General features: G+C 45.3%; 1 protein-coding gene across 2 annotated transcripts in view; it reads left to right on the top strand.

Moving 5' to 3' along the window:
• The window catches only part of HNF4A (hepatocyte nuclear factor 4 alpha), a 133,924-nt gene that overhangs the window by 73,928 nt on the left and 33,509 nt on the right, over nt 1-26,487 (top strand). Inside the window, exon 1 of one of the 2 annotated variants that reach the window (XM_040331852.1) lies at nt 16,573-16,822. The exons of the other annotated variant lie outside the window; for it this stretch is intronic. Coding sequence (XP_040187786.1) covers nt 16,696-16,822 — 127 coding nt within the window. The 5' untranslated portion in view covers nt 16,573-16,695. Of the gene's footprint in view, nt 1-16,572; nt 16,823-26,487 lie in introns of those variants that run through there. 2 annotated transcript variants of the gene reach the window in all.

The following is a 26,487-nucleotide window of genomic DNA, read 5'->3' as shown; positions in this document are numbered from 1 at the left end:
TTCCCGCGACGAAATTTGAAAATTTTACGTCGTTTGCGTAACTCGTCCGTGAATGGGGCTGGACGTAATTTACGTTCACGTCAAAACCAATACGTCCTTGCAGCGTATTAGGAGCAATGCACACTGGGAGATTTCCACGGACGGCGAATGCGCCGATCGTAAAAAACATCAATCACGTCGGGTCACAGGACATTTACATAAAACACGCCCCCTGTTCCAAATTTGAATTAGGCGGGCTTACGCCGGCCTATTTACGCTACGCCGCCGCAACAACTTACGGAGCAAGTGCTTTGAGAATACTGCACTTGCCCGTCTAAGTTGCGGAGGCGTAACGTAAATAGGATACGTTACGCCCGCACAAAGTTACGCCAAACTACGAGAATCTGGCCCAAGGTGTTTAGGTGTGACCTCATATTATATGGTTTTGGGAAATCTAAAGGAAAATTGTACAAGAAAACCATTCTTACTTAGATCTTGGATGCAAGGAAAATATTCTTAGCATCCATAGCCATAGGAGAAAGATTGTTAGGTACTTAAAGTGGATGTAAACCCACAATGTAAAGAATACGATTTCCTATCATCTGTGCCCAGTCTTGCCACACAGAGTTAATCCAGCGCTGAGCAATCCTCTTTTTATTGTTCAGTGACTTCCAGATAAAGACCAAAGTCCTTGCTTGAGTGACAGGTTAATTACATATTTTGTGCACTAGCTTGCAGACATGCACAGCTTCTGTAAAGTGCACAATTCACATCCCCCTCCCCTCTCCTCCTCTCCTCTTCCGTCCAGCTCTCCCAGGATTGGCTGTCTTTCCTGTGTTTTGATTAAATGTTTTCAAAACATGGGGTGATCCACAGTACAGTGTAAACAGCCATCAGAATATACATAGACAAGAAGCTGTGCATGTCTGCAAGCTAGTGCACGAGATATGTAAATAACCTGTCACTCAAGCAAGGACTTTGGTCTTTATCTTGAAGTCTGTTTTATTTCACTGAACAATAAAAAGAGGATTGCTCAGCGCTGGATTAACTCTGCGGCAAGACTGGGCACAGATGATAGGAAATCGTATTCTCTACATTGTGACATCCCAAAAAAAAATTTGGGGGTTTACATCCACTTTAAGGATTGTCTATTGGGTGTTTTGCCTCCAAGAATATGCCCAACAACGTCTACAAATTACATCATCTAGACCAGCCCCAACCAGGGTTCCTCCAGAGGGTGCTAGAAATTCCTTGCATTTAGCAAAGGCAGACTGATCCTCTGCCACGTGATACCTGCAACGTTCACTGCAACTGACACCAACATGACTTGGCCTAGTACCGTTGGAGCCTCTCCTCTTATCTTCATTTTCTGGTAATAAATAACAATTATTTTGTCATATAGAGAAGGGGGGTGTCAGATGCACATGGTAAACATAGTCATCTAAGGGACTCTTTGGGCTAGATTCAGATAGGTCAGCGGATCTTTAGATCTGCGTAACCTATCTGATTTACGTTACGCCGCCGCAATTTTGTGAGGCAAGTGCTGTATTCAGAAAGCACTTACCTCAAAACTTGCGGCGGTGTATCGTAAATCCCCCGGTGGAATTCAAATTCCGCGGCTAGGGTGAGTGTAGTATTTAAATCAGGCGCGTCCCTGCGCCGATTTAAATGCGCATGCGCCGTCCGCGAATTTTTTCTGGCGTGCATTGCTCCCAATGACGTCGCTAGGACGTCATTGGTTTCGGCGTGAGCGTAAATTACGTCCATCTGTATCCGCGAACGACTTGCGCAAACAACGTAAAAATTCAAAACTCGGCGCGGGAACGACGGCCATACTTAACATAGGATACGCCTCACATAGCAGGGGTAAGTATGCGCCGGAAAAAGCCGAACACAAGCGACGTAAAAAAAAAGCGACGGGCGGACGTTCGTTTCTGAATCGGCGTAAATGCTCATTAGCATATTCGTTGCGTAAAAGACACGGAAGCGCCACCTAGCGGCCGGCCTGGAATTTCAGCCTAAGATCCGACGGTGTAACACAGTTACACCTGTCGGATCTTAGGCATATCTATGCGTAACTGATTCTATGAATCAGTCGCATAGATACGACGGGCCGGCCTTAGAGATACGACGGCGTATCAGGAGATACGCCGTCGTATCTCCTATCTGAATCCGGGCCTTTGGGTTTATTTTACTTAAACTGGAGAGTGCATAATCTGGTGCAGCTGTTCAAAGCTTAAAGCGGGGGTTCACCTAAAAAAATTTGTTTTTAAATACAGCAGCTGCTGACTTCTAAAAAACTAACACTTACCTGTCCAAGTCGCCCGCCGAAGCCGAGCGGTAGCTCGGCTCTCGGCTTTCCCCGCCGCCATCCTTTGTAAGGGAATCGGGAAGTGAATCGCTACGGCTTCACTGCCCGGTTCCCTACTGCGCATGCGCGAGTCACGCTGTGCAGTTCCCAATGGTTACTGTTGTGTTCTGGGAGCCGAGTGTTTCCCTGAACACAACGGGGGGGTGACGCGGAGGGGCCGGACTCCCGCGGGAAAACGCACTTCATCCTAATGAAATAATGTATAGGAATATTAATAGGGATGTTGAAGTCTCCAAGAATGGTTGTGGGGATTTCAGAAGACAGAAAGTAGAGTAGCCAGGCAGAGAAGTCATCCACAAAGGTTTATACCGGTCCAGAGGGCCTGTAGATCACAGCTATTCTTAGAAAAACCTGGAGAGAAAAGATGACTGCAGTGCGCTTCAAATGAGAAGAGCGACAGAAAGGGTGGTGGGGGAAGTACCTGCAAGGTGCTATGTGGAGCTAGAAGGATTACGACACCCTCTCCCTTACGTCCCCTTGATCTGGGGGAGTGAGTCCAGAGAAGGCCACCATGGGATAGGGCAGCAGAAGACGTAGTGTTGGATTCATGAAGCCCGGTTTCGGTAATGGCGAGTAGATTAAATGAGTTTGCAAAAAAGAGGTCATGGAAAGAGGTGAGTTTGTTACAGACAGAGGCCCGGATTCTCGTACGAGTTACGCCGGCGTATCTCCAGATACGCCGTCGTAACTCTGAGTCCGAGCCGTCGTATCTATGCGCCTGATTCTTAGGCCCCCCATACACACGAGAGGATTTATCAGCGGATACGGTCCAGCGGAGGATTTGCGCGGATTTCCATGCGATGGAGTGTACTCACCATCGAATCGAAATCCGCGCCGAAATCCTCTGGCGATGACGTGTCGAATCATTACGACGCATGCGGGGGATCCCTTCGGACGGATGGATCCGGTGAGTCTGTACAGACCAGCGGATCCATCCGCTGGGATGGATTCCAGCGGATAGATTTGATAGCATGTCATCAAATATTTATCCGCTGGAAATCCATCCCAGGGGAGAAATATCCGCGGAAACAGATCCGCTGGCGTGTACACACCATAGAATCTATCCGCTGAAACCTATTCGCTGGGATTTTTCAGCGGATGGATTCTATCGTGTGTATGGGGCCTTTGAATCAGTTACGCATAGATTTGTATTAGATCCGACCGGCGTAAGTCTCTTACGCTGTCGTATCTTAACTGCATATTTACGCTGGCCGCTAGGGACATGTACGCTGATTTACGCCTAGAAATATGTAAATCAGCTAGATACGCCAATTCACGAACGTACGCTCGGCCAACGCAGTACAGATACGCCGTTTACGTTGGGCTTTTCCCGGCGTAAAGTTACCCCTGCTATATGAGGCGTAGATAAGGCGTACCGATGTTAAGTATGGACGTCGTTCCCGCGTCGAATTTTGAAAATTTTACGTCGTTTGCGTAAGTCGTTCACGAATAGGGCTGGGCGTCATTTACGTTCACGTCGAAAGCATTGGCTTCTTGCGGGTTAATTTGGAGCATGCGCACTGGGATACTTTCACGGACGGCGCATGCGCCATTCGTAAAAAGGATCATTTACGTGGGGTCACATTAAATTTACATAACACACGCCCAGATCTACCACATTTGAATTAGGCGGGCTTACGCCGGCCTATTTACGCTATGCTTAAATACGGCACTTGCCTGTCAAAGTTGCGGAGTCGTAACGTAAATAGGATACGTTACGCCCGCACAAAGATACGCGCTTCTACGTGAATCCGGGCCAGAGCGGGCATTCCAAAGGGTGCAAGAAAAAGGGAGTCTGGTCTCTGGTCTTGGCTCTGAGTGAAGAGAGGAGTCACCAAACAACTTTCAGATGACATACACAAAACCTGTCCTTCCAGGACACGAGAGTTGCGCTGACATCGGCATGTTGCTCTGCCGGGGTTGATTTACTGTTACGGACATCACCGTTACTCCCGTGTCCCGAAAGTAACAGGTTTTGTGTATGTGTGCCGGCCTACGCAATACGAATTAAGGCGTTTTATTTGCATCTATCTTGTACGTGCAACCTATTTTTATATATGTACATTTTGGGATTTTACACTATGGGGAGCCTTTTCTGTTTTGGGGAACTTCAATGATAATCGTGTTGGGAGGATTGACATGCCAACTTGGAAGATCCTCTGAAGCACAAAGGCCTTGGCTGGGTATGGAGCCACAAGTGTTTATGACCTTTTGTAATGAGAGGTAAGCGGGCCTTTCAGCCTTAGGTGGTGTGTCGATGCACAGGATCACACTTCAAGGTGTTGGGTGGTGGTGAAACTCACCCGGAATATTAGAAAACATCACTTATGTACTTTATTAGCTAGATTCACGTAGCCGTGCCTAACGTTAGGCAGGCGTAGCGTATCTCATATACGCTACGCCGCCGTAAGTTAGAGAGGCAAATACTGTATTCACAAAGCACTTGCGTCCTAAGTTACGGCGGTGTAGCGTAAATGTGCTGGCGTAAGCGCGCCTAATTCAAATTGTGAAGAGGTGGGCGTGTTTTATGTAAATAAAGCATGACCCCACGTAACGTTTTGAACGACCGGCGCATGCGCCGTCCGTGGACGTATTCCAGTGCGCATGCTCCAAATTACGCCGTAAAGACTCATTGGTTTCGACGTGAACGTAAATTACGCCCAGCCCCATTCACGGACAACTTACGCAAACGACGTAAAAATTAAAAAATTTGACGCGGGACCGACGTCCATACTTAACATTGGCTGCGCCATCTTTTTGGTGGAATATCTTTACGCCTGAAAACGCCTTACGTAAACGGTGTATCTTTACTGCGACGAGCAAGCGTACGTTCGTGAATAGGCGTATCTCGCTGATTTACGCATTCTAGGCGTAAATCAGCATACACGCCCCTAGCGGCCGGCGTAAATAGACAGCTAAGATACGACGGCGCCGGCAGTCGTATCTTAGCTACATTTAAGTGTATCTCAATTTGAGAATACACTTAAATATACGACGGCGCAGATTCGGAGTTACGACGGCGTATCTACTGATACGCCCGTCGTAAGTTTCCTGAATCTGGCTATATATGTGTTTATTATGTTTTTTCTTTAAAGTTTTATATATTCAAATAGTGCAACTTTATAAAGTTATACTAAGCTCTATACACATGCAGGATTTCCCCAAGAGTTATGCAAGAGCAGAGCTTGGTGTCTGCGATCAGGGAGCAGAGTAAAGATGATGCTGTCATGAATAAGGTGCAGGGCTATCCGGTGCGACATTGCTCTACCTGGACACTATTGCATAAGTGATGCTTATATAAATTAATATATAAACACTGCACACGATAAGGTTATATAAATTAATATATAAACACTGAACACTTAAAAAAATTATTAATGACTAACAGTTGCTCTTTAGTTTTAGTATGCCATACCTACAGCCTTATATCTGTTGGGGGATATAAAAGTCCCGGCATGCTCTGCCTCATTATTCTTCAAAGCCGCAGTCACGTAACACTGAGTAACTTATCTTCTCCTTCTCCATCTAGAATTCTATAATAAATGTTGGGTGGAGACCGCCATAATGTGGGAACAATGGACCGTTTTATCAAGAACTACAAGTCATAACGTGCCCATTAGCTCCCAGTATTTGTCAGGCGTGATATAAAAAGAGCAAACAATAAACCTTCACCCAAGAGTTATGTACTCCTGACACGCACAGAGGTGTCACGTGACTTTTATTGCTAGATTTCACAGATATTCCCAACAAGATGGATTTTATCACCGCTAATTATCGCTAGGCCGATCTTCCGTAGGCGTAGAGAGGATAAGACTTTTAAAACAGAGGGAAATTAAGTGCTGAGTTTTCATTTGATTAGGGCATAATTCTAACATTAAGACCCGGTTCACACTGGGGCGACACGACAGGCGGCTCAGCCGCCTGACGTGTCGCGTGCCATTCAATGCAATGGAACCGTTCTAATAGGAGCGACGCAAGTTGCAATGGAACCGTTCTAACTTAGAAAAAGGTTCCTGTACGACTTTGGGGGTGGCTCAGGGCGACCTGCATTGACTTCTATACAGAAGTCGTTTTGCAAATCGCCTCTGAAGTCGTCCTCGCAGAGTAGCCCCCGAAGTCGTGCCGCTGCTGTGTGAACCGACTATAAAAGTTTTTTGTTTTTTTTTGAGAAATTTCATCTCGCTGTCCTGTGTAACATGGAAAAAGCAACACAAGGAGACAATCATTTGTGCTGTAGTGCTTATGTGCTAACAAAGAACATACTGATAGGAAGAGAGCGGCGTGACCAAGACCAGCCTGCCGCTTCTCCTTTCACTGTCCAATCATAGGTTGGGGGAGGGACAACACCTGTTTCTGTTACTAAAAAAAGTTTCCTACCCTCCAAGAAAGGGCTGTGCTGTGCGGCAGAACTGTGTAAATAAAAGGATTGGAAGGATTTCCCAGCACTTCTACTTACTGAACCAACTCTATTGCACCGACTCTGTCAACGAAAACCCCTGAAGAAGCTACCATGCGAAACCCGTTGGGCTGTGTCTCTTTTCTCATATTTTGGTCCTGTGTGTTTATCATAGTCCATGATTACACATTTTTGTGACTATTGAGGAAATTGCTCACCTTGCTGTATACAGAGTTTGCTGTTACACATGTCTTAAACGATATAAGACATTTTTATGTATTTATCCACTTAACGACCGCCGCATGATGCCGGCAAAATGGCACGGACAGACAGAACGACGTGCCCGCACGTCGCTGCCTTTCCTCGGGTCGGGGGTCCGATCGGGACCCCCCCATACATGCGGTGGTCGGTAAGCCTCAGGGAGCGATCCAGGATGACGTCATGGCAATTCGTTTCTAGCCGCCCCCTCGCGATCGCTCCCCGGAGCTGAAGAACGGGGAGAGCCGTATGTAAACACAGCTTCCCCGTGCTTCACTGTGGCGGCTGCATCGATCGAGTGATGCCTTATATAGGGAGACTCGATCGATGACGTCAGTCCTACAGCCACACCCCCCTACAGTTGTAAACACACACTAAGTGAACACTAACTCATTCAGCGCCCCCTTGTGGTTAACTCCCAAACTGCAACTGTCATTTTCACAATAAACAATGCAATTTAAATGCATTTTTTTGCTGTGAAAATGACAATGGTCCCAAAAATGTGTCAAAATTGTCCGAAGTGTCCGCCATAATGTCGCAGTCACGAAAAAAATCGCTGATCGCCGCCATTAGTAGTAAAAAAAATAATAATAATAAAAATGCAATAAAACTATCCCCTATTTTGTAAACGCTATACATTTTGCTCAAACCAACCGATAAACGCTTATTGCGATTTTTTTTACCAAAAATAGGTAGAAGAATACGTATCGGCCTAAACTGAGGAAAAAAAATGTTATATATGTTTTTGGGGATATTTATTATAGCAAAAAGTAAAAAATATTGATTTTTTTTCAAAATTGTCGCTCTATTTTTGTTTATAGCGCAAAAAATAAAAACCGCAGAGGTGATCAAATACCACCAAAAGAAAGCCCTATTTGTGGGAAAAAAAGGACATTTTGTTTGGGAGCCACGTCGCACGACCACGCAATTGTCTGTTAAAGCGACGCAGTGCCGAATCGCAAAACCTGGCCTGGGCATTTAGCTGCCTAAAAGTCCGGGGCTTAAGTGGTTAATAAAATGTTGTTATTTCTATACATCACTGTGTCATATATTCTTCCATTAGGAGGATTCAACATCTAAAAGTCCTATTACTCTATTTCTATTTGTTCTAACATAAGGAGAATTGTTTTGTAGTCCAAAATACGAATTGGTAGGGTAGATCAGACTAGGGAAAGCTCTGAATTTCTGGCAGGATCAGACTGTATTTTTTGCACACATCAAAAGGCCAACCCTATCCAATGCTGAAATTTCTTGTTTTTTCTCCACTTTTCTAATTCTGCTTCAACCAATACTAAGCCCATTCACAGTTTCTCAGCCTCCTATCTATTGAGTTTCCATGTTATATCAACTGGGAGATTCAGCTGTGACACCTTCATTATAGGCCAGGTGGAGGGGATAGGAGGGGGAAATGGAGACCCAAAATACCATATAGAGAAATCTCCACCATGCCTACTGTTCCGAGAAAATCAGTTATAAAAGGAGTTTTATTAACCACTTCAACCCTGGACCATTTGGCTGCCAGAGACCAGAGCACTTTTTGCGATTCGGCACTGCGTCGCTTTAACTGACAATTGCACGGTCGTGCGACGTGGCTCCCAAACAAAATTTTCGTCCTTTTTTCCTCACCAATAGAGCTTTCTTTTGGTGGTATTTGATCACCTCTGCGGTTTTAATTTTTTGCGCTATAAACAAAAAAATAACGACAATTTTGAAAAAAAAAATATTTTTTACTTTTTGCTATAATAAATATCCTCAAATATATATAAAAAAAATTCACAAAGCACTTGCGATGAAAACTACGCCGGCGGCCTCCGGCGCAAGGCGGGCCGATTCAAATGGGCGTGTGCCATTTAAATTAGGCGCGCTCCCGCGCCGGACCTACTGCGCATGCTCCGTTTCGCAATTCCCGTCGTGCTTTGCGTGCCGTGACGTCATTTTTTCGAACGGCGACGCGCGTAGCGTACTTCCATATTCCCGGACGTGTTACGCAAACGACGTTAAATTTTAAATTTAGACGCGGGAACGACGGCCATACTTTAGACAGCAATACGATTGCTGACTAAAGTTAGGGCACCCAAAACGACGACTAAATTTGCAACGGGAAACTAGACTAGCGGCACCGTAGCGAACGCGAAAATCCGTCGTGGATCGCCGTAACTCCTAATTTGCATACCCGACGCTGGTTTACGACGCAAACTCCCCCCAGCGGCGCCCGCGGTACTGCATCCTAAGATCCGACATTGTAAAACAATTACACCTGTCGGATCTTAGGGATATCTATGTGTAACTGATTCTATGAATTAGTCGCATAGATAGAAACAGAGATACGACGGCGTATCAGGAGAAACGCCGTCGTATCCCCTTTGTGTATCTGGCCCAATGATTCCGAGCGTCGGAATTGGATATACACAATCGGAATTTCCGACAAGAACTTTTGTCGCCAAGTAAAATTGAGAACCAGCTCTCAAACATTTGTTGTCGGAAATTCCGTCAGCAAAAGTCCGATGGAGCCTACACACGGTCGGAAATTCCGACCGTGTGTACGCGGCATTACACATATACTGTGGTATGTTGGAAAATAAAGTCAGGACGTTTCTTTTATTTGTGTGGTCACTTTCTGATGATCCAGAAAAAATGAACGGGAAGATGCAATGGCACTAAAAATGCACCCTTCCATGTGAATAGACTTTGAAGTGCACTACTGCTGTCTGTGTAGTGTACCCGCTGGGGAGATTTCTCTTTACTTCCTGTGTATTTTGGGTGGAAGGCAGAACAGAAAGTGAGGGCATATCCCTACAACAGGGACTGTGGCAGAAATAAAAACACATTTTCGAAAACAATGACGATCAATGATTTTTTTATTGTTGTCTACGTCTACATTTGGGAGATTTCTCCTCACTTCCTGTCCAGGGTGAACCGGAAGAGAATCTTCTCTATGGGGACACAGCCAACAGAGCAGCCATTCTCAACTAGGGTTGTGTAGAACCCTAGGGTTCCTCCAAAGGTTACCAGGAGTTCCTTGGTGCCTGTTTAGGGACAACGTCACTTGGCAAAGCCAGCAGCGTGACACCATGTCTGTAAGGGGGGCAGAGCCGCCTTAAAGAGCCGCCTCTTTAACCGACACTATAAGGTTTGCAGTCTTCATACTGACCACCAACTAAAGTGGGATTTTTTTCCCTCTGATCTCAAATAAATTGGGTTTAGCTGGGGACCCCCAAGTCCTGAATAATATTTTAGGGGTAAAAAGACTGAGAAAGGCTACAACAGAGGTTCTAACCCTTCCCCATCCTGTCTAAAGCTATAAAGAACGTGCTGTGTGGAGTTGTCCTCTAAATTCCTGAGCTCGGGTGGATGTCACTCTCTCCTTATTTGTCTTGCAGTGATTAGTGGTAGCCTTGGCTCGTTGAAGTCACTGAGCTGTGTCTGTTCTTCTCCATGCTGTGCTGTGTATCAGTGTACTATTGTGTGTGTGTCCATTTGTCTGGGTTATCTTTGTGTACCCAGATAGGGCACAGTGTGTGTGTCTTTCTGTTTTATGTGTCACACACGGATTGTGTCTCTACATGCGTGCCACTTACAGGGCCGCCATCAGGGGGTACAGGCAGTACACCTGTAAGGGGCCCGGAGGCCCCCAGGGCCCCAGATGGCAACCCCCCCCCCTTTTTTATTTATTTTTTATAAAAAAAAAAAAAAATAAAATTATTTTTTATTAAAGGGCCAATTTTTTTTTTAGAGGTCTGGAGATCCCCAGGGCCCCGGATGACAACACCCTTTTTTTTTATATACATTTTTTTTATTTTTATATATTTTCTTTATTTTTATATATATATATATATATATATATATATATATATATATATATATAATATTATTATTATTATTATTATTATTATTATTATTATTATTAAAGGGCCCAGAGGTCCCCAGGGCCCCAGGTGGCAACCCCCCTTTTTTTTATAAAAAAAATATTTTTATATTATTTTATTTCTTTCTATATATATATATATATATATATATATATATATATATATATATATATATATATTTTTTTTATTATTAAAGGGCTCAGAGGTCCCCAGGGCCCCATGTGGCAAACCCCCTTTTTTTTTTTTATAAATGTTTATTCTTGTTTATATATATTTTTTTATTAAAGGGCCCAGAGGACCCCAGATACCCCCCTTTTTTTATATATATTTCTCCTTATTTCTGCTTTTTTTTGTAAAGCCCCCACCCTGTTCTCTTCTCCAGGGGGCCCATGCCTGAAGATGTGTAAGGGGCCCCATAAATCCCCTGATGGCGGCCCTAGCCACTTATATCAATCAGACTCATTAGGATCATAAAAGAAAGAAATCTTCATCTCTGATTTCTATGTTTGGAGATTTCTGTATGTAATAATGATTATTAAAGTGGAGTTCCACCCATAAATATAACATTACATCAGTAGTTTTAAAAAAATGTCATTAGTCCTTTAAGAATTTTTTATTTTTTTTAGATGCCTTCAAAGTGTTGTTGCTAGGCAGAATAGTTAATCTTCCCTCTTCCTGCACCTAGGTGCTTAAGCTTCCTAACCTACACCGCACAGACTCCTGGGAATGTAGTGGGTGTAACTTTCCAGGAGTCTGTGCATTCCCCAGTCTCGAAGAATCACGTGACTTGGACAGCACAGGTTCTGAAACCTGATCTGAAACCTATTACACTGCTTGTGCAGCACTGAGCATGTGCGAGATCTGTAAGGCTGAAATCCAGGAAGTCATACAGTCTGGCTTCATGATGCCCACACTTAAGATGGCCCCAGTCAATTTCTATTTTATAAAGTGTCTAAATGCTGTAACAACCTAACAAAACGGACCTTAGTTTACAGGCCAACTTTACTAGAATACATTAAGCTTGTGTATTACAGGGGTATTTATATATAAAAAGTGAAATTGTGGCCGGAACTCCGCTTTAAGTATCAATGATTATATGGCCATTCTCTGACATTGTGCTGATGTATCTCTACAAAAAAATGTGTCCTTTTTGTATTTTATTGTATTGTGTTTAAAAAAAAAAAAAAAATTAAAAATGTTTTAAAAAAAAAGAAGAGAAATCTAGAATGTAACGGCACATACCTTCTTCCTATATAAAGTTTTTATTATTTGGTTGTGAGTTTTATAGAGTGCAGGGTGTTTTCCTTATAGTTCTTCTAGGTGTAAAATTACCATATTAACATCTTTTTATGATCTTGAAATAGTTGTAACGATAGAGATTTGTAGATTAGCGCTTTGTAATTGCTCTAGCTCAATGTAAAGTCAATCACTAAAATCTTATAACAGTCACTTTCAACATTATTATCTGCAGCTTTCATTAAAGTGATACTAAAATCACTGTTTAACCACTTCACTGCCGGGCACTTACACCCCCTTCCTGCCCAAGCCAATGTTCAGCTTTCAGCGCTGTCGCTGTTTATATGACAATTGCGCGGTCATGCTACACTGTACCCAAACAGAATTTTTTCCCCACACATAGAGCTTTCTTTTGGTGCTATTTGATCACCTCTGCGTTTATATTTTTTTCTAAACAAATAAAAAAAGACCGACATTTTATTTTTTTATTTTCTTTATTTTATAACATTTTATAAATACGTTTTCTCCTTCAGTGATGGGCACTGATAAGGCAAGACTGACGGGCACTGATAAGGCGGCACCGATGCGGTGGCACCAATGAGGTGGCACTGATGTTGGGCACTAATTTGCAGCACTGATGGGCATTGATAGGTGGCACTGATGGACACTCATGGGTGGCACTGGTGGTCACTGATAGGCGACAATGATAGGCGACACTGAAAGGCTGCACTGATGGGTACTTATGGGTGGCACTGAAAGGAGGCACTGCTGGGCACTAATAGGCGGCAGGGCTGTCTTAATGAGAGGGCACACCTGGGCACCGCCCAGGGGCCCCAGCTGCATGGGAGGCCCCTGCCCTTTCCCCTAAGCAGCTGGTCCTTGAGCCCGGGCTGCCCCTCTACATCCCAGATATTCCCCCAGCACTCTGACCCCTCTACACACTAGATATCCCCTACCTCCTACCTACTTGATTTATGTTTACCTGCACTGTATCCATTGTAGGGGCCCCAGAGCATTATTTTGCCCAGGGGCCCATGATGCTATTAAGACGGCCCTGATAGGCGGCACTGATGGGCACTGGTACGTGGCACTGATAGGCACTGATGGTCACTGATAGATGGCATTGATAGGCATCCCTGGTGGCACTGGCATTGGTAAGCATTGTGGATGGGCATTGATTGGCAGCTGCCTGGGCACTGATTGGCATATCCCTGGTGGTCTAGGGTGGCATACCTGGTGGACCAGTGTGGGTGCCCATCCCTAGTGGTCCTGGCGGCATCCTGTGGTCCTGGGTGGGCATCTGAGGGGGGGGCTGCGCTGATAAACAATTAGCACAGACCCCCCCCCACCGTTAGGAGAGCAGCTGATCGTCTCTCCTCTACTCGCGTCTGTCAGACACGAGTAGAGGAAAAGCCGATCAACGGCTCTTCCTGTTTACATCGTGATCGGCCATGATTGTACATGGCTGATCACGTGGTGAAGAGCCTCTGTCGGAGGCTCTTTACAGATAGCGGTGTAGCGGTGTGTCAGACTGACACACCACGCCACCGATCGCCGTGATGCACGTATGAAGTACAGTCAGGATAACTGAACCACCGCCCAGCCATCATTCTGCTATAGGCCGGGCGGGAAGTGGTTAATTTACATTGTCCCTTCTCTTTCTGAATGTGGATGATGGCTCTGTAATTATTTTATTTTATTTTTTAAATCTAAGTACCCTTTTCTTAATTAATATACAGCTGTCACATGAGCCTGATGTTTCCCATCATGTTTGATATAAGCAGGAGGAGCTTCTAGTAAAAAAAAAAAACAGTCTTTGGAATACAGAATAAAAATAAATAATTAATATCAATAAACTGTTTTAAATTGTCACACAAATATATATTTGAAATGAAAACTTTATTATTTTGTGGAAATAACATGGTATGGGCGGATTTCTGCCAGTCACAGGCTGTGTCATGGCCCTCCAGCCTGTGTCTTAGAATAAAAGGGAGGTGAAGCCTCCGTTAATCTATATGTAATATCACACCCCCATTGTGTTTACCTGGTTAGTGGGCATGGAGGAGGAGAGAGGGAGTAGGCTGTCATTTATCACTGTGTATACGCCCATCTGTGTGACTCTATAGTAACATGGGCTTCTCAGATGTGATAGAGAAGAAATGCTCAGCATAGAAACTCACAGAAAACTGAGCATGTGCAGAGTTGTTACTACAGCTGCAAAATCCCCAACTGCATCGGGGACATGAACAGAAGGGGGGGATAGAGAGCTGCTGGATCAACCAGTTTTTTTGCAGAACACATAAAACGAGTCTCATAGTGACTGAGTGAGTATGAACAGCATGTAATACGCCATTTATTCAGAGTTTTCATTGTTTTTAATGATTTATTTAGAGTTTTTAATGACACTTTCAAATAATGTTAATGGTAATCCATTACTATTGCCCTCCCCCAAAGCACCTTGTCCCTGTGTCGATGGGGACAAGGGCCTCTTCCTTACAACCCTGGCTGGTGGTTGTGGGGGTCTGCGGGCAGGGAGCTCTATTCTCCATCTCAAAGGTGATTCCATAACTCCTTATATATATTGGCTGTTTTTATGTTGCTAATAGTTAATGGGCCAGATCCACAAAAGAATTACGCCGGTGTATCTATTGATACGTCGCGTAATTTCAAATTTCCCGCGTCGTATCTTTGTTTTGTATCTACAAAACATGATACGACTGCATCTCGGATCGATCCGACAGGCGTACGTCTTAGTACGCCGTCGGATCGTAGATGCATTTTCCGCCGGCCGCTAGGTGTCGTTTCCGTCGAATTCCGCGTTGAGTATGCAAATTAGCTAGTTACGGCGATCCACGAACGTACATCCGGCAGCGCATTTTTTTTACGTCGTTTGCGTTCGGCTTTTTCCGGCGTATAGTTACCCCTGCTATTATGAGACGTACTCAATGTTAAGTATGGCCGTCGTTCCCACGTCAAATTTTGAATTTTTTACGTTGTTTGCGTAAGTCGTTCGCGAATAGGGATTTGCGTAGAATGACGTCACCGTCGGAAGCATTGGCTTGTTCCGGTTTATTTTCGAGCATGCGCACTGGGAAACCCCCACGGACGGCACATGCGCCGTTAAAAAAAAACGTTGTTTACGTCGGGTCACGACGTATTTACATAAAACACGCCCCCATCACATCCATTTGAATTCCACGCCCTTACGCCGCCAAAGATACACTACGCCGCCGTAACTTACGGCGCAAATTCTTTGAGGATTCGAAAAAAAAAAAAGTTACGGCGGCGTAGTGTATCTTAGATACGCTACGTCCGGCGGATTAATGCGCCGATGTACGTGGATCTGCCCCAATAAGTTTATTCAACATCGCTTCAGAATGATCTCCTAGCATTGGCGGCTGGTGCTTAATTTTTTGGGGGCGGTGGCCAATAAACCCCCTGCCAGCCCTACTCGCCAGCCCTGCTTGGCAGCCCCGCTTGACCACACTTACCCCCATTCAGGTCCCGGGCGGCTTCAACAGCTTTCCTGGCTTCTCCTTCTGGCCAATTCAGTCGCTTCTAATCCTGGGCAACCTGGTCTCAGGACCCGCCTCTTGTCCTGATTGGCCAGGAGGAGAAGCAGGAAGACAAAAGTAAATGTTGATTCACTATTGTCACAATTAGGTGGGCTCAGGGCGCAGTGCTCTGCGCCCCAAGCCCACCCTTTTTTGACACCAATTAGAGCCTTCGATTCTAATCACATGCTTCACAAAAAGAGAACCTTGTAGAATTCAATGCGTCCGGTGCCCCATACGGAGATAGGGGGCCGGGTGCGTAGAGATTAGGACCGCCCCTTATGGACAGGCCGCCGCTGTCTCCTAGTACCAGTCTACATACATTCCAGCGATGGCCGAATGGAATTTTTCAGGGCAGATATTCTTATGGTGACAACAGTGAACCATGCCTGCATAATCTCTGCTAAACCAGCCACTTGTAGTCTCCATCAGAGGCCCATGTGACAGTATGACTACGCATGAGCACATCGGGGAGACAGGGACAGAGCGTTGTCACCCTATAAAAGGAAGCACCTAAAGAAGGACCTTCATGGCGGGATCACCAGGTATTATTTTTCTAAAAGCTTCAAACTTTTTTAAATCTGAGATGACATTTTAGTGATGGGGTTTGCATATTTAAGTGGCGTTGGCTGTTTGCTAGAAAGGCGACGATTCATCAAGTGTGCGCATGTTCCTGTCATTCGGACTTTAGATTGCTATAAAAAAAATCAATTTTCAGACATAAATATATATAATGAATATTAGGTGTGGACGCAGCCGTAGTAGTCAGGCTTGTGAATGAAAGTGTCAGTAAGCTGTGTCTCTGTAGAGGAGGAGGGGGGGGGGGGTTATACAGTGTATAGCCAGAGTATGATTAACCATTAACTCTGAGCTCCACCCAGACCCAGCTATAGGCTTCCCTTCCTCAGGTAGTCCCATGTAGAGCGCTACCTCCAGTGCAATGTAAGGCCATTGGTGGAGGAGACAGCTGGAGTCCATGTAGCCCAGCTTCAGAGGCCGGAGTGGTCAGTCACCTGCTGGAGGATCAGCCGGTCTATGCTGAGGATAATGAGAGATTCCAAACCTTTAATAGATATGGAAATGGCAGATTACACCGAGGCTCTGGACCCCGCTTATACCACCCTGGAGTTCGAGAACATGCAAGTGCTGAGCATAGGGAATGGTAAGAGCTGAGCATTACTAGAGAATATGAGGGGTGAGCGGGGGAGACGGGACTACGCTGTCATCTTATCATTGTACTGAGATGTGACTACACTGTCATTGAGTATCATTGTACTGACGTGACTACGCTGTCATCTTATTATTGTACTGAGACGTGACTACGCTGTCATCATATTAGTGTGTATCATTGTGTATCATTGTACTGAAAGGTGACTACGCTGTCATCATATCATTGTATATCATTGTGTATCATTGTACTGAGAGGTGACTACACTGTCATTATATCATTATACTGAGAGGTGACTACGCTGTCATCATATCATTGTGTATCATTGTACTGAGAGGCGACTACGCTGTCACCCTATCATTGTATATCATTGTACTGAGAGGTGACTACACTGTCATCATATCATTGTATATCATTGTGTATCATTGTACTGAGAGGTGACTACACTGTCATTATATCATTGTGTATCATTGTACTGAGACGTGACTACACTGTCATTGTATATCATTGTACTGAGAGGTGACTACGCTGTCATCATATCATTGTATATCATTATACTGAGAGGTGACAACACTGTCATCATATCATTGTGTATCATTGTACTGAGAGGTGACTACGCTGTCATTATATCATTGTACTGAGAGGTGACTACACTGTCACCCTATCATTGTGTATCATTGTACTGAGAGGTGACTACGCTGTCATCATATTATTGTACTGAGAGGTGACTACACTGTCATCATATTATTGTATATCATTGTACTGAGAGGTGACTATACTGACATCTTATCATTGTGTATCATTGTACTGAGACGTGACTACACTGTCATCATATCATTGTGGATCATTGTACTGAGAGGTGACTACACTGTCATCATATCATTGTGTATCATTGTACTGAGAGGTGACTACACTGTCATCATATCATTGTGGATCATTGTACTGAGAGGTGACTACACTGTCGTCATATCATTGTGTATCATTGTACTGAGACGTGACTACACTGTCATCATATCATTGTGTATCATTGTGTAGCGTTGTACTGAGAGGTGACTACACTGTCATCATATTATTGTGTACCATTGTATATCATTGTACTGAGAGGTGACTACACTGTCATCATATCATTGTGTATCATTGTATATTATTGTGCAGATGCTTGTCTTGTGTCCGTTGCCTTCTCCTTGGACACGGTGTCGGGGGTCATTATCGATCAGATATCGATCCATAGGATTTTCTGCTTTTTATTTAGTCACAACTGGTCAGCAATGGCTAGAACCTTGCAGTGTTACCTAAGGCATTCCATACACACTACAACCTGATTGTACAATCTCTGTCACCTTTTCACGTATGTGCTGTGATTTGTTACCCACAAAAAACACATTTTAAACAATATGAAAATAAATAGTTGATTGAAAGATAAAATAATAGAAGGTATCTCTTCAGTTCAGAGACGCCACTTCCTGCCATGGTCTCATTGGTCGGAATCTTTTTCTCTGGCACAGGAGTCAGCTGAAATTGTCGATTGCCTGCCCTCCTGTGCTGTCGCCCGGCTCCTGAGTGCACATGACACTTTCCAATCACTCAGCCCTGCAGTTAGACTAGAAAAACCCGAACGTCTTTTATTTGCTTCAATTTATTTTTAGTTCATTTTTACCTTTTTTTAAGCGTTTTGTTTTATTAGTTTGAAGTACAAAAAGTACCCGGCGCTGATCCTGGCAGAAATCATGTGCGTATTCTTATCAGTTATCATTGTTCCCAGTTCTCTCTGTGGACAGCAGAACACTCCCCACCATGTTATGTAGAAGACACTTCTTGTTCTATAGGTGACAACACTGGTTCTCATAAATACAATACAGAGAGAGTTGTCACCCTGGGACAGGAAGTGTGTAACTGGCAGGTGGCAATAAATAATGGATTACAGGGTGTCATGCTGAGGATGTAGTGATGGATGGTGCTGACAGAAGTCAATGCAAGTTGTACCAAAGTCGGTTCAGAAGTAGTGCAGGATCCTTTTTCTAATTCGGAGTGACTCAAGTCACACCAATTGGAACGTTTCCATTGCACTAAAGCGGTCTGACTTCTGATGCGACAGTCTGCGTGATTGTCACATCACTGTGAACTGGGCCTTAGTAAGTCAACCCCAGTGTATGGTGATATCTGCAGCCAGTGCCCAATCTATGGCTGAAACCACTCACTGAACAAGATGGGATAGATCACATTCATATAGATGTCTTTTTTCTAAGGATTTCCCTATCTAATTTGTGAACTAATGTCTAAGGCCGGCCGAGATTTAATGTCTAAGGCCGGCCGAGATTCGAACCATTAATGGGCAGGCTGAATGTACCAAGTTAATCAATCGATTAACTTGGGTACAACCAACCTTCCGGATTCTTGCAACCAGCTGCTATAGCCATAAGCGATAATCGCCCGCCCCTTGTGGTTGCAGGAAAGAAATTTGCACAGTCTCTGGGCTAGGTCAGCCACTCTCATCCAGAGTTCCAGTGAACACCACTAGAGTTCTTCCGGAGGTTGCTAAGAGGTTAACAGAGTTGTGGCTGATTGACTTTCTGACTTTCCCTCCAGCACCCAAGCCCCTAGGTCACCCCATGGTCTAGGGGCCACCCTCAAGGGTCACTGACATCCTCCTCAGCACTCCTTATCCATCTTCCACCTGACTGCCCCTGCTGGCTTTACTCATGAGTATTTATGAGGCAGCCCATATTGTTGGGGATTGGCTGGGACCCTCATCAATACCCAAAGCTGCTCCTCCTAGACTCCACCCTCTACTTCTGGAAGCTTCACCAAGGTTCCAGAAAGCAGGGGGAGTCACCAGAGATGCTGCTTGCTGAGTCATCCAGCCTCCCTGAGTCTCTCTACCCTGACCCAGATTCAACCCAGGCCTGACTCTCAGCCAAAGCCAAACTTACCTACACTACAGCTAACTATGTACACCTATTCTAGCACACTACAGGGTGCTACATAGTTTTACAACAGATCACGTCAAAATGAACATGTGCAGATAGGTTTGCGTTGGACCTCCGCATGAAGAAATACCCATTAGCAATCATCAAGGATGCCAACATAAGATAGGAAAGGCTCTAGCCCACAGGAAAAGATGGGTTTTTGGTACATTTGTCCACTATACCAAGTCAGGGTATTTCAAGGGAAGACTTTTCCAACGCATGACTTTTACTGAAAGTGGCGGCATAGCTGGGTTATCTCTGAGGGGACCACTCTACATGTGTAAACCACTTAGCTGAAGAATGTCTACATCTAACACCCCCTGTGTCCTCCATCTACAGCAAACAACACAAGGCAAACATGCCCTATCTATAGTAAACCTCAGCCTTGTCATGTGGGGATATGTCCCGTGGCCAGAATGGCACCCTTTAGTCATCATAAAAGAGAACCCAGTGCTGTGAGAGCATTCCATATAGAAGATCCCTCACCTCTTATACGTTTTGGTGAGAAATTCAACCAGACTTAGGGCCAGATTCAGAAAGAAGTCGTAACTCCGAATGCGGGCCGTCGCAACTCGCGCCTGATTCATAGAATCAGATACGCCTCACAGTTGCCTAGATACGAGCGGCGTAAGTCTCTTACGCCGTCGTATCTTAGTTGCATATTTACGCTGGCCGCTAGGTGGCGCTTCCGTAGATTTACGCGTTGAATATGGTAATGAGCTAGATACGCCGATTCAGAAACGTAGGTGCGCCCGGCGCATTTTTTTACGTCGTTTACGTAAGGCTTTTTTCGGCGTATAGTTACCCCTGCTCTATGAGGCGTAGCCAATGTTAGGTATGGACGTCGGGCCAGCATTGAATTTTGCGTCGTTTACGTCGTTTGCGTAAGTCGTACGCGAATAGGGCTGTGCGTAAGTTACGTTCACGTCTAGGGTTGAGCGAACCAGAACTGTAAAGTTCGGGTTCGGTACGGACTTTGGGTTTTTCCCAAATCCGGACCCGAACCCGAATAATTGGAAAAAGTTTGGGTCCGGGATCGGAGTTCGGGAAAAAAAATGCGCGGAGGTCCCCGCAAATTCAATAACCAGACCCTTTAGGTCTGGTATGGATATTAAGGGGAACCCCGCCGTCAATTTAAAAAAACATGGGGACATCCTCCCCATGTTGAGGGCATGTGGCCTGGTGCGGTTCCGGAGATGGGGGGCCGCACTCTGTCCCCCCCTCTTTTCTGCGGCCGGCCAGGTCAACGTGCTCGGATAACGGGTCTGGTTATGGATATTTAGGGGGAACCGCACGTCATTTTTGTTTTAAATTGATGGCGGGGTTCCCCTTAATATCCATACCAGACCTAAAGGGTCTGGTTATTGAATTTGCAGGGACCTCCGCGCATTTTTTTTTCTAAAAGTCCGTGTCCCATTGACTACAATGGGGTTCGGAGTTCGGGTTCGGGTTCCCGAACCCGAACTTTTTTTTTTAAGTTCGGATTCGGCCCCGAACCCGAACATCCAGGTGTCCGCTCAACTCTATTCACGTCTAAAGCAATGACTATTTGCGGCCTAATTTGGAGCATGCGCACTGGGATACTTTCACGGACGGCGCGAATGCGCCGTTCGTTAGTAACATCAATTGCGTGGGGTCACGACTATTTAGCATACAACACGCCCCCTACCAGCCTATTTTGAGTTACGCGGGCTTACGCCGGCCCATATACGCTACGCCGCCGTAACTTCGGGCGCAAGTTCTTTCTGAATACGGGACTTGCCTCTCAAAGTTACGGCGGCGTAGCGTATATGAGATACGCTACGCCCGCCTAAAGATAGGCATTTGTTTCTGAATCCGGGCCTTAGTTTTTAGTTTTTTTATAGAGTAAAGAAGGGTTAGATCCCCTGACAAGCCTCATCTAAAGAAAACAATATCAACATTGTACCGTCATATTGTAGCACACATGACCCTTTAAGTAGAAAGACACTTTAACCACTTCAGCCCCAGAAGAATTGGCTGCTAAATAACCGGGCCATTTTTTGCGATTCGGCACTGCGTCGCTTTAACTGACAATTGCGTGGTCGTGCGACGTTGCACCCAAACGAAATTGCTTTCTTTTGGTGGTATTTGATCACCTCTGCCGTTTTTATTTTTTGCGCTAAAAAACAAAAAAAGGGCGAAAATTTTGAAAAAAAGTTGTATTATTTGCTTTTTTCTATAATAAATATCCCCAAAAATTATACAATAATTTTTTCCTCAGTTTAGGCCCATACGTTTTCTACATATTTTTGGTAAAAAAAAATCACAATAAGCGTATATTTATTGGTTTGCGCAAAAGTTATAGCGTCTACAAAATAGGGGATAGATTTATGGCATTTTTATCATTATTATTTTTTTTTACTAGTAATGGCGGCGATTTTTATCGTGACTGTGACATTATGGCGGACACATTGGACACTTTTGACACTATTTTGGGACCATTCACATTTATACAGCGATCATCGCTATAAAAATGCACTGTTTACTGTGTAAATGACGCTGGCAGGGAAGGGGTTAACCACCAGGGGGCGATCAAGGGGTTAAGTGTGTCCTAGGAAGTGATTCTAACTGTGGGGGGGGGGCTGGGCAACCAGTGACACGAAACTGATCACTGCTCCCGATGACAGGGAGCAGAGGATCAGTGTCCTATCACTAGGCAGAACAGGGAAATGCCGTTCTGCCTCTCCACGGGTCTCGGAGCCCGCTAGGCGGCAGATTCGAAGCAACGTACCTGTATGTTGCTTTGCCTGCCCATGCCATTCTGCCGACGTAAAAAGACTGCTATATACTGCTTGTGAGAAAAGGTATTTAGCGGTTCATATTTACTAAAATAATTGCATTTCCATATTGTGTGTACTGTGGGGGACCAGATATAGCGAATGCAGGCTCCTGGGCAGACCAGATATAGTGAATGCAGGCTCCTGGGGAGACCAGATATAGTGAATGCAGAGTCCTGGGGAGACCAGATATAGTGAATGCAGAGTCCTGGGGAGACCAGATATAGTGAATGCAGGCTCCTGGGGAGACCAGATATAGTGAATGCAGAGTCTTGGGGAGACCAGATATAGTGAATGCAGAGTCCTGGGGAGACCAGATATAGTGAATGCAGAGTCCTGGGGAGACCAGATATAGTGAATGCAGGCTCCTGGGGAGACCAGATATAGTGAATGCAGGCTCCTGGGGAGACCAGATATAGTGAATGCAGAGTCTTGGAGAGACCAGATATAGCGAATGCAGGGTCCTGGGGAGACCAGATATAGCGAATGCAGGCTCCTGGGGAGACCAGATATAGTGAATGCAGGCTCCTGGGGAGACCAGATATAGCGAATGCAGGATCCTGGGGAGACCAGATATAATTAATGCAGGGTCCTGGGGAGACCAGATATAGTAAATGCAGGCTCCTGGGGAGACCAGATATAGTGAATGCAGGCTCCTGGGGAGACCAGATATAGCGAATGAAGGGTCCTGGGGAGACCAGATGTAGTGAATGCAGGGTCCTAGGGAGACCAGATATAGCGAATGCAGGGTCCTGGGGAGACCAGATATAGCGAATGCAGGGTCCTGGGGAGATCAGATATAGTGAATGCAGGGTCCTGGGGGAACCAGATATAGTTAATGCAGGGTCCTGGGGAGACCAGATATAGTGAATGCAGGGTCCTGGGGAGACCAGATATAGTTAATGCAGGGTCCTGGGGAGACCAGATATAGTGAATGCAGGCTCCTGGGGAGACCAGATATAGTGAATGCAGGCTCCTGGGGAGACCAGATATAGCGAATGCAGGGTCCTGGGGAGACCAGATGTAGCGAATGCAGGGTCCTGGGGAGACCAGATATAGCGAATGCAGGGTCCTGGGGAGACCAGATATAGCGAATGCAGGGTCCTGGGGAGACCAGATATAGTGAATGCAGGGTCCTGGGGGAACCAGATATAGTTAATGCAGGGTCCTGGGGAGACCAGATATAGTGAATGCAGGGTCCTGGGGAGACCAGATATAGTTAATGCAGGGTCCTGGGGAGACCAGATATAGTGAATGCAGGGTCCTGGGGAGACCAGATATGGTGAATGCAGGCTCCTGGGGAGACCAGATATAGTGAATGCAGAGTCCTGGGGAGACCAGATATAGTGAATGCAGGGTCCTGGGGAGACCAGATATAGTGAATGCAGGCTCCTGGGGAGACCAGATATAGTGAATGCAGAGTCCTGGGGAGACCAGATATAGTGAATGCAGAGTCCTGGGGAGACCAGATATAGTGAATGCAGGCTCCTGGGGAGACCAGATATAGTGAATGCAGAGTCCTGGGGAGACCAGATATAGCGAATGCAGGCTCCTGGGGAGACCAGATATAGTGAATGCAGGCTCCTGGGGAGACCAGATATAGTGAATGCAGAGTCTTGGGGAGACCAGATATAGTGAATGCAGAGTCTTGGGGAGACCAGATATAGTGAATGCAGAGTCTTGGGGAGACCAGATATAGCGAATGCAGGGTCCTGGGGAGACCAGATATAGTGAATGCAGGGTCCTGGGGAGACCAGATATAGTGAATGCAGGCTCCTGGGGAGACCAGATATAGTGAATGCAGAGTCCTGGGGAGACCAGATATAGTGAATGCAGAGTCCTGGGGAGACCAGATATAGTGAATGCAGGCTCCTGGGGAGACCAGATATAGTGAATGCAGGCTCCTGGGGAGACCAGATATAGTGAATGCAGGCTCCTGGGGAGACCAGATATAGTGAATGCAGGCTCCTGGGGAGACCAGATATAGTGAATGCAGAGTCCTGGGGAGACCAGATATAGTGAATGCAGAGTCCTGGGGAGACCAGATATAGTGAATGCAGAGTCCAGCACAGGAAGTAAAGGAAAACTCCACTAACAGGTCTTAACCATTCCCTACTCTATCCAAAACTAGAAAAAGTTTTAGTTTTACATACACATTACCTAGACTTGTCATCAACCTGGAAGTTCAAGATTACACTCAAACCTTAAAGTGGTTGTAAAGGCTGAAGGTTTTTTATCCTAATGCATTTTATGCCATTGGCTTCTGTGGCTGGCAATCAAACTTGGTTAGCCAATCAGGCGAGAGAAGGGATGGGGCCAAACGGCAGCTGCGTGGCTGAATGGTTTTACGGAGCTGCAGTTCGGCTCAGGTGCCCCCATAGTAAGCTGCTGGGCTGTCGGGGCACTCGTCAGGAGGGAGGGGCTAGGAGCAGCAAAGAGGAACACGAGAAGAGGAGGATCCGGGCCGCTCTGTGCACATCCAACTGCACAGAGGAGGTAAGTATAACATGTTTGTTATTTTTAAAAAAAAACGAGACTGTACAATCACTTTAATACTTACCTGAACCCCCTCTCGATCCAGCGATGTCCACAAGAGCCTTGGCTTTCTGGGGACTCACACTCCTGATTGGCTTTTGTCTGCAGGGGGAGCCATTGAGCATACAAGAAAATAAAAAGGCAGTGAAAGCCTTGTGTCAAAATGATTCGTAGATCTAGATTTATAGACAGATGGAACTCTATGCAAATGGTGACTTTTCCTGTAAAAGTCAAGTTGGGTCCTGTTCCCTATTGGTCATTGAGGTCACCCATCACAATAATGAGCCAATAAAGAGTCTTTAGAGGTGGGTCACATTGGACTTTTACTGAAGAGGAAAGCGTTGTTTTTATTTTATAAAAATGTTTTGCCAATTGAACCACTAAGATGACAGAAAAGTCAAATACCACCAAAAGAAAGCTCTATTTGTGGGAACAAAATGCTAAAAATTTCATTTGGGTACAGTGTAGCACGACCGCACAATTGTCATTCAAATTGCGACAGCGCTGAAAGCTGAAAATTAGCTTGGGCGGGAAGGTGCGTAAGTGCCTGGTATGGAAGTGGATATACAACTATACAGATCAGACCAAAATGAGGAGGAAAGAGGGACAGAGGAACTTGTTCCAAATCAGGGACAGTCCATCGAAATCAGAAAAGGGATCGCCTATCAGATGATTGGCTCGCTGGGAAGCTTTTTTCTCACTTCCTGTCCCTGTGAAAACGCAGTGCATGTAAGAGGAATCCCTTAATGGGGTTCTACAGCTTCCCCATTATCCTAAAAAGAGTTTGCCTCAGTTTGTCGGTAAATGGTCTTGAGTTGGTGTGAATTTGGATGTTCTAGAATCTTGGCCAGAGGTCTTGCCCCGTTGCAGACACACACCTTAGCATTTCGGTTTCCCCATGAACTCATCGTGAGTTTACTTTCTAGAGAAAGTTACTGCTGAGTGGTCCAGACAATGCCGACTGATAAACTTATCCTACAGACTAATATTTGCAGCCAGATAGTGTGTGAAATGGACTGGGATCATTGCATGGGTTGTCTTTTCCTGCAGATCTAATGAAGAAACACATATCATACAATCATATCATACAATCTGTGCGGTGTGGGGTGTACAGGGGGGGGAGGGGACAGTTGGGTGTGATCTATTGTTTCCACATCAGTGTTGGTGATTTATGGCCTATAGCAGGGGTCTCCATATCAGTGGGAGGAATAGTGCCCCAAGGGCTGCATAAAGGCTAGCAAAGGGCCACATCTGGCCCTCGGGCCGCAGTTTGGAGACCCCTGGCCTATAGAATGACACAAGAGTTAGAATGGTGACATTTATCACTAGTACAGTGCTGCACTTCTCTGCCACAGTCTTC

This window comes from Rana temporaria, chromosome 12 (genome assembly GCF_905171775.1).
Source record: "Rana temporaria chromosome 12, aRanTem1.1, whole genome shotgun sequence".
In the NCBI taxonomy this organism is placed as follows: Eukaryota; Metazoa; Chordata; class Amphibia; order Anura; family Ranidae; genus Rana; species Rana temporaria.
The sequence above is the reverse complement of the archived record's forward strand: the minus strand, read 5'-3'. Positions and strand labels throughout refer to the sequence as shown.